Source organism: Dermochelys coriacea, chromosome 19 (assembly GCF_009764565.3).
Source record: "Dermochelys coriacea isolate rDerCor1 chromosome 19, rDerCor1.pri.v4, whole genome shotgun sequence".
Classification (NCBI taxonomy): Eukaryota; Metazoa; Chordata; order Testudines; family Dermochelyidae; genus Dermochelys; species Dermochelys coriacea.
The window spans coordinates 9742886-9751791 of NC_050086.2; the positions used below are offsets into that span (position 1 = coordinate 9742886).

Genomic DNA, 8906 nt, shown 5'->3' on the forward strand with positions numbered 1-8906 from the left:
GGGAAGGGGTTAATGCACTGGGTCTGAGCTGGGGAGAAGGGGTTAAGGCAGGCTGGGGGCGGGCGGGCGGGGGTTAATGCGGGCGGGCAGGGGATAACGCAGGCTGGGGGGTGGGCAGGGGTTAATGCAGGCTGGGGGCAGGTGGGTGGGAAGGGGTTAATGCACTGGGTCTGAGCTGGGGAGAAGGGGTTAAGGCAGGCTGGGGGCGGGCGGGCAGGGGTTAATGCGGGCGGGCAGGGGTTAATGCAGGCTGGGGGCAGGTGGGTGGGAAGGGGTTAATGCACTGGGTCTGAGCTGGGGAGAAGGGGTTAAGGCAGGCTGGGGGCGGGCGGGCGGGGGTTAATGCGGGCGGGCAGGGGATAACGCAGGCTGGGGGGTGGGCAGGGGTTAATGCAGGCTGGGGGCAGGTGGGTGGGAAGGGGTTAATGCACTGGGTCTGAGCTGGGGAGAAGGGGTTAAGGCAGGCTGGGGGCGGGCGGGAAGGGGTTAATGCGGGCGGGCAGGGGATAACGCAGGCTGGGGGGTGGGCAGGGGTTAATGCAGGCTGGGGGCAGGTGGGTGGGAAGGGGTTAATGCACTGGGTCTGAGCTGGGGAGAAGGGGTTAAGGCAGGCTGGGGGCGGGCGGGAAGGGGTTAATGCGGGCGGGCAGGGGATAACGCAGGCTGGGGGGTGGGCAGGGGTTAATGCAGGCTGGGGGCAGGTGGGTGGGAAGGGGTTAATGCACTGGGTCTGAGCTGGGGAGAAGGGGTTAAGGCAGGCTGGCGGCGGGCGGGAAGGGGTTAATGCAGGCTGGCGGCGGGCGGGCGGGCAGGGGATAGTGCAGGCTGGGGGGGGCAGGCAGGGGTTAATGCAGGCAGGGGGCGGGAGGGAAGGGGTTAATGCACAGGGAGGGGATGGCTCTCCCCTGACCCTGTATATCCCACAGCGCTGCAGGCCCTGGCTGAGCTCAGTTCCCTGGGAGCTTTTGGCAGGGCAGGACCAGCTAGCGCTTGACTGGAGATGCCTTAGCCGGGCTTGGTGAGTTCACCCTCTGTGTTGAGGCACCACTTGCCTGGAGCCCCCCAGTCCGCCCTGCCTTAGAGCCGCGCTGCTCAGCTCAGCAGAATTTCTTCTGCAAGGCTGGGGGGGATCCCAGGGAGTAGCAAGCAGGGCAATTTCCTGGGACCCCGTGCCACGGGGGTGGGGGGGCCGTGAAGCTAAGTTGCTCAGGCTTCAGCTTTAGCCCCTCATGGCGGGGCTCGGGCTTCTGCTTTCTGCCCTGGGCTCCAGTCAGTCTAACACTGGCCCTGGGAGGTAGTAATGGGGGGATGCGTGGCAGTGCCAGGCTCTGTGGGCAGGGCATAGTGTCTTGTCCCTTGGGGCAGGCCATGCCCTTCTGTGGGCTCCTCTGGGAGCCCGGTTTGCTCTGTGCAGCCCTGGCGAGCGGGTGCGACCTTCGGACGTCCGGCTCGGGGCCCAAGGGAGGCTGGAGACCTGTGCTGGTTGCTTTTGGGAACTGAGGTCTGGCTGCCCTGTGTTTAAGAGCTGTCTCTGCAGGGCATGTGCCAGGGAGGCGGGTGAGTGCCTGGCCTGGAACTGCTTATTTATAGCGCTACATTTAGGAGGCAGAAGGTCAGCTCTTTGGGCTTTTTATAGCAGGGTTTTTGTTTGGTTGGTTGGTTGGTTTTTTTTCTCCTTGCATCCTAGTGGCCCTGGGATAACACAGGATGGGATCTAAGCTCCCAACTGGAGAAATTTGGTCTAGCTTCAGTGCTGTGTTAGGATCCACAGGGGAAAGCCCCCAGGGGGAACCTTCCTGCAGCCTTTGCAATCAACCTCTCCTTGGTGAGCAGTGCAGGGGGTGGTCTTTCGAGATGCATGTTTTCCCCCTGTGAGCTCCAGGGCTGGAGCCAGGTGTCTGGCAACAATGGGCAATGAGGCATCTCATGAGCTGGCTGCTGCTGTCCCAACTCATATGGCATGTGCATCTTGTTTGTACGGCACCTCACCCATGGTGAGTCTTTTGTCTTGGGGCTGGATCTTCAATCAGGGCCAGGTTTTCAAGTGCTCAGCTCCTGTTTATGGCCAGTTTTTCAAGGGCATTCAGTCATCAACCAAGCTGAGCTCCGCTGAAAATCTGGCCTTTGGTGTCCTGGCCATATTCGAACTCTGGAACTCTCTCTCTGCCCTGGCAGTTTCACCTGTGCAGCATTCTTCTTCTTTTCCTACATCAGCTGTTGGTATAGTGTTATGGTGGGCTGCTCAAGACCTGCTGCATTGCACCCCATAGGTGGGTGCAGTGATCCTTATCTGGCTTTACATACAGGACTGATGTGTGGCTTAATTCATGGGTGTAAAATGCTTTCAGGATCCCCACAAGGTGCTGTACCCAAGCAAAGTGGTGGTGTTGTGGTAGGAACAATCACATTTTGACTCAGAAGCGCCACAGCAGATCTATCCAGAGTATACTGGGGAGAGCTGGTAAAAACCTTTCCTGGCAAAATATGGAGTTGCGCTGAAATAAAATTTCCCTGTGGAAAAAAAAACTGTTGTTTATTTGTCTTGCGATAGCATGTGAGAGGCTCAGTCAATGCACCAGGACCCATTGTGCTAGGTGCTGTACAAACCTAGGACAAAGAGACAATCCCTGCCCCCAAAAGCTGACGATCTAAGTGTAAGACTAGAGACAACAGATGGATGCAGGCTGACAGGGCTGCACAAGGGAACCAAAAATGTTGATTTTTTTAATTACGTTTTTTTAATTCGGAAAACGCAAAAGGAAATGGTTTGAATGAGTGTTTCACTTCGATGGAACACGTTTCCTCTCCCAATTTCTCAGCTTTCCAACTTTTTGCTTCATGAAAATTCTCACCGTTTTGATTTTTCCTCCTCGTTTGGGATGAAAGCAAATGTGGAAAGAGAGATTTCCTGCAGGCTGGAAATTCCATTTCCCCAGTGGCTCTAATAACAGCTCGGGAGCTGGCCTGTTTGCTCCCCCGCTGACTTGATCTCTGCCCTGAGAGCTGGAGTTGAAATTCCTGCACTCAGGACTGATCAAGGCAGTGAACCTTTCCATCAGAAATGCCCCTTAGGAAGGCGGCAGCGAATCCGTGCCTTTATATCATGCAACCCCTCTTTGCATGACCGAACTAGGTATGCCAGACTGTAGGCAGCCTCTCCCTGGGTGGCACGAAGTCTCTGTGTGAAAGTCTTCCTGATCTCCAGCGTGTGGGGTCTTTACCATGACTGTGCAGGTCAGAGGTGTGTGGTGGGATTAAAGGGCAGGAAAGGCAGAAGGAAGCGGGGCTCAGCTGGTGGAGGGTTTGGGTGCTGGATTCAGCATCTCAGTGGGTGCTGATCCCTTCCTTTCTAACACCACAGTATCAAACTCCAGCTGTTGCCTCTTTCTCAGTCCCAACTCTTGCTTCTCATCTCAGAGGTCTCGGTTGATTCGGCTCCAGGAAGATCTGGCTCTGCCATAGACTTCCTGTGGGATCTCGGGCAACTTGCTTAACTGCTTCGTGCCTCAGTTTCCCCATCTGTAAAATGGGAATGAGATGGATGTGCCTCTGGGGGATGTTGAAAAGCTTATTTTTGTTCTCGTTCGTCATGTGCTTGGAGATCCTCAGCTGAGAAGGGCTAAGCGTTCATGTGACAAGTTAGCTGGGGGGTTGTCCTGAGTGTTCCCTGGCAGGCTGGAGGGGAATTGTGGGGGGAGGGAATGCAGCTCAGAGTGTGGATGGGCTTTTCTCCAGCAATGGGTAGAGAATGGTGACTGCCTGGGGCAAGCAGGCTGGTTAACCATTAGCTTCCAATCAGTCACTTCAGCGCCATTTGTGTCTCTTCTGTTTAAAGGAAACCATCTGCTTGGGCCATTTACAGCTTCTGCATTTGACTCCAGGCCCCCTGCACTAGCTGCTGTCAACTTCAGCACCAGATTTACTGCCCTGGTCCCACCCTGGCCCCTCTTTAGCCAGCCCCTTAGGCTCAGACCTTGCTTTGTCCTAGTCCTTCCCTGGCTGGATGGTCAGTCAGGAGGTAAATAAGAGCCATTATGCCCAGTGGGCTAATAACAGCTCTCTGGTGGTCATGATGCCAGCTGTGACCTCTGGCTGCTCATTTAAGGCCTCCTATGAATTAGGAATTAGTCATGGGGCAAAGCAAGGGGGGATTTTGCCCTTTCTAAGCCTTGTTTGTTGCAGGCTTGCTCGTGTGAATGAGAGGTGGTTGGGATCTGAGCCTGCAAAGTTTAATGGTTCTGGGATTGGCCCACCTGTTCCAGGAGGAGGCTCTTTGGTTGCCTAGGATAAAGGGTCCCAGAACCAGACAGGTGCTTGTTTATATGACAGCAGCACATGGAGACTTTGCACACATAACTAGTCAAAGCCAATCCCTGCCCCAAAGAGCTGACCATCTAAATAGATGAGCCAGATGGGGAAACTGAGGCACAGAGACAAAGGGGGAAGTGACATGCCCAAGGTTGCCCATCAGGTGAGAGCTGGGAGTAGAACCCATGTCTCCTGACTCCTAGTCCAGTGCTCTAGCCGCTGGGCCATGCTGCCTGCTGGGAGACTCTAGCCCTCAACAACCACTATGGAGTCAGTGTGTCAGTTGGCTGAGACTTGGATGGATTAAAAAAACCCTTTTTCTTGTTTTCCTTTCTGAAAAGGGAAACCCAGAAGGGAGCCTGTCCCAACCCAGGGCTGCTCAGACACTGTGATTATTCTGAGCCACACGGAAGGCGAGTGGAGCCAGAAACGCCTTTGTGGCTTTTCCACCTCCTGCCGCCTGGTTCCTCCCCTCCCAGCTGCTCCAACCTGGCTCCTCCCTTGCTCCCGAAGGTAGCACTGGCAGTGCTGGGGGCTGCCGGGAAGCGTGGCACTTGATGGCTGGATTGTCTTTGTTCTGCTACCGTTGGGCACATAAAGATAAGGCTGCAGGCTCCGGTATTTTTTCCTGTTTAAGTTGCTCTTGGAAGCTCTGCAATAACTCAGGCTGTTCAGAGCTTTCCTCTTCCTGCAGTGATTATTCCCACCTAGGAGCCTGCTGCTGTCTAGAAAAAGGCCCCGTTTCCTGTCCCCTCCCAGCCTCTTTGCTGTGCATCTGAGCTAGCGAGTCCAGGGCTGTTGTGCCAATGGGCCGTGTGTCCTCCTTGGCTCCTCGTCGTCATGAAGCACGGTGGCATCCCAGCAGAGATCAGCCTGCGATTTCTCCTTTTCCAGCATCCTGGCTGCTGTGATGCTTCAGAGGAGCTGGGGCTGCCCCGCTGGCCCTTCAACAGCCCGACCCACGCCACTCTGAACTGCACGCCGCATCTAGGGGTGGCATCAAAACCCTCCCTGAAACCGTAGCCCCGGCCGGCTGCCCCTTCTCTCCAAAGTGCCCCCCTCCATCTTGTCAGTGTCTCGTTTGCTAAGCGGCCCTCTGTGGTAGTTTGGTTTCCTCCTGGCACCTTGAATGCAGCCACGGGGGTGGGTGGTTCACAGGGGCATCTAGCCCGGCCCCTTTACTGGACAAGAAAATCAAGCTCCTTCCCCGCTCTCCTTGGCTCCGGGTTGCCCCTTCGCCAATGCATTCTCCTCCTCTTCCTCTCCTCCATTCCCCTACCCCCATCGTCTTGGGCTCTGGACTCTCTGGGTGCCCATCTTTGCCATGGTGAGGGGGGGGAGGCTCAAACCAGAACCCTTGTCTACCCCCAACACGTGGGGTGGGGGGGCAAGTCCCATTTTGCGGGGAGGCGGGGCCTGAACAGACTCCTCACCCTGGGGCTCTTGTCTTCCTCTCGCTCCTGAATCCTTGACATAGCAGGCAGCAGCTCTGGGCTGCCCCGTCCCCTGCTGCCATATCCAGGCTCTCTCTGGCTCCGGGGCCTCATCCGAAGGGTCTTGCTTTGCTCCATCCCTGGCCGATGCAGCTGAGTTGGACGCGCCGCTGGGTCCAGGCTCCTCCTGACTGCATCCTCCACAGCCATGGAAAGCAGCAGGCAGAGTAGAGCTGGGGGGGCTGTAGCCTGGCTGCCATATTATACTGGTGGGGAGCGGGGCACCTCTCTGTGCCCACACTGTGGCATTCAACCAGGGAGGAGGAGATGGCATATATGTGTGTGAATGACCCAGCTGGAGGGCGGCTTCCCCTTGAGATGATGGTTCCTGCTCAAAATGGTCCTTCTCCTGGGGGAAGCGTGGGTGCTACATTATCCGCGTCCCCATTCCCCGCACAAACTGGAGACTTCAGAACTTCTCCTGTGGTGGGACCAGGTCCTTCCCCATCTTGGGGATGGACGGCAGCTGCCCGTTACCCATGCAGGCCCTTCGCCGGTGGTGGTGGCGACAACTTTCCTATTACTAACCACTTCCCTCCTCTCCTTCCAGGGGCTGAGTGCACCTTCACCACGGCCACTGAGGACTGGCCCCTGCGGTGGGGCAAGGGACAGAGAGCTGGTTTCCGGGGCTCCCTGTGGACAAGGAAGCTGGTGCCAGAGAGCCCCTCTTGCAGTCCCGTATGGATACAGGCTCCAGCTTCTGGGTGAAGAGCCACGTCTGTGTCCTGTGGCCCATGTGAGGGGCTGGCCTTAGAACTGTGTGAATTTGGGGTTCAAGGCTTTTGCGCTATGGTTCCCCTGAGGTGCCCCCCATTGCAGGTCGCCAGGCCCTGTCCCTGAGAGCCGAGGTGCCAGTGCACGAGACCATGAGGCCTGTGTCTCCTGCAAGCAGCACATCCCCCCTGAGGCTGCTGAACCGGGGCCCGGAGTATCTCCGCAGGCAGATGGAGGTGGGGAGCGGGGGCCGCACCCCGAGTGCCGTGGAAAGGCTGGAAGCCGACAAAGCCAAGTATGTCAAAACCCAGCAAGTGATCAACAGCCGGCAGGAGCCGGTGCTGCGTAGCTGCCCCCCGCGGCCTTCCCCTCGCAACAGGAGGTGCCTGACTCTCCACCAGTGTCACGAGATTTGTCAGAGCTCAGAGCTGGGCCGCGAGAGCCCCAAGCAGAACGGCCCCAGGAAGCTGCTGCCTTCTCCCCAGTCCCCCGTGGCGCGCAGGGGCGGCAGCAAACGCCTGCTGAGGCCCGACTCGCTCATCATCTACCGGCAGAAACGGGACTGCACGGCCATCAACAAGGAGAACACCAAGGGCTCCGGCCTGGTCAGGCGGCTCTTCCAGGGGCCTCTGAGAGACAAACTGCCCAGCTCCCCCTCCTCCAGGGGCCTGGACGACGGGCGGCAGGGGCCGGAGAGAGACGAGACCCCCATGGTGTGGGTGCCAGTGGAGAAGGAGGCTGCTAGAACGCAGAGCCCAAGGGGCGGCATCTTCGGCCCGAACGCGAGCCCCGTGGTGCAGCCTCCACACGGCACCCAGACGCACGTGCCCAGCCCCCAGTCGAGGCCAGGCCCGAAGGAGGCCAAGAGGGAGCTGGGCCGAGGCTGCTCCCTGCCCCTCTCGGAGAAGGAGAGGTTTTTCAACTACTGCGGCTTGGACCGGGACCTGGTGGAGGTGCTGGGCAGGGAGAGGTTCGGTCCTGCTGGCTGGGATGCGGCCTCCTCCTTGCTCCTGGGGAGCGCGGGCTCGGCCGGCTCGGAGCTCAGCGGGCCGGCCCATTCCAGCAGCTGCGAAGCAGGGCCCGAGGCGGAGGAGCCGGGCGATCGGCTCTGCTCGACCGTCTCCATTATCGAGCGCAACGCCCGGGTGATCAAGTGGCTCTACGGCTGCCAGCGAGCCTGGACCACGGCCCGGGAGTCCACGGTCTGAGGGAAGGGCCCTGGCCGGCCTAGAGAGACCCCGTCCCGTCTCAAGGACTGGGGGCAGGCGATCTTTGCTCCAGCTCAGGGCCCACGCCTGCCCGTCCGGCCTCCAGCGAAGGCCATGGCAAGCCGCCCCCCCCCCCCCGCTCTCAGCGAGGGCAGGAGGCGGCCTGGGGCATGAACCAGGCAGATCATTTGGCCCCTGGGTGAAACAGACGCTGGGAGGCGGGAGATGCCCTGAGCTGGCTCCTCCCTCCTGGTCTGCTCTTGCCCTATATGTGCAACTACCCACAAGCACCTGTCTGCCCTGGGGCTGCCAACTGGAGGACTGTAATGTAAATGTGGGGGACCCCAGGTGCTTCCAGCACTGCATGGCCTAATCCTGCTGAGCGGGGGAGGGGGTGCGGATGACATTCACCTCCGAGGGCCAGTGTGCTCAATAGAGACTTTCCTCTTTTGAATACTTGTGGCACCTTAGAGACTAACAAATTTATTAGAGCATAAGCTTTCGTGAGCTACAGCTCACTTCACGAAAGCTTATGCTCTAATAAATTTGTTAGTCTCTAAGGTGCCACAAGTACTCCTAGTCTGTATTCGCAAAAAGAAAAACACGGCTGCTACTCTGAAACCTCTCTTTTGAATGATATTTTAAAATGTGCCCGGGGGGAGGAATTGTGCTGGGAGAGGGGGCTTGGAGCAGCTCCCCCTGGGCTGCCCCCCTGCTTCTCCTCCCCCTCGGTTGAGTCTCACCCCCCTCGCTGGCACCTGAGCGTTTGTAGCAACGAGGCTGGAAGGGGGAGACAAACTGGCCCTTTAAGCCGTTCTCTGCTGCTATGCTCTTGGCCTGGCCCCCTCACTGATGCAGCCGGCTCTGCAGTAGATGAGGTCGTAAGGGCAGAAATGGACCCTCTGGCTGCACGGTCTCCTCCCTCGCTGCGGGATCCGGGAATGGCCGGAGGCCCTGGCATGACTCTAGCAGGTTGGGGTGTGGTTAGGTGTGTGGCTGCACCATGAGAACAGGATCCAGCTGTAACTAACAGCAGTGTGGGCAGCCATGGGACCTGGCTGTGCCAGTCCTGGGAGCCCCCCCCCCGCACCTCCAACGCTGCAAAACACCCCCCCACCATGAGAAATTGTTTCATTTTGGCTGGATCTGAAAAGTTGAATAAAGCCAGCTGTGTTTTAAATCC

General features: G+C 58.2%; 1 protein-coding gene across 1 annotated transcript; it reads left to right on the forward strand.

Annotated features, from left to right (window-relative positions):
* Nucleotides 1–920: 920 nt before the first annotated feature.
* Nucleotides 921–8296, forward strand: FAM110D (family with sequence similarity 110 member D). Its single transcript, XM_038377701.2, has 2 exons — nucleotides 921–1018; nucleotides 6352–8296. The coding sequence occupies exon 2, from the start codon at nucleotides 6668–6670 to the stop codon at nucleotides 7721–7723; it is 1056 nt and encodes a 351-aa protein (XP_038233629.1). The 5' UTR covers nucleotides 921–1018; nucleotides 6352–6667; the 3' UTR covers nucleotides 7724–8296.
* The last annotated feature ends 610 nt before the right edge of the window (nucleotides 8297–8906 follow it).

Excerpts from the sequence above, each read along its gene's own strand:
- FAM110D (XM_038377701.2), top strand. The coding sequence starts at position 6,668 with ATGAGGCCTGTGTCTCCTGCAAGCAGCACATCCCCCCTGAGGCTGCTG.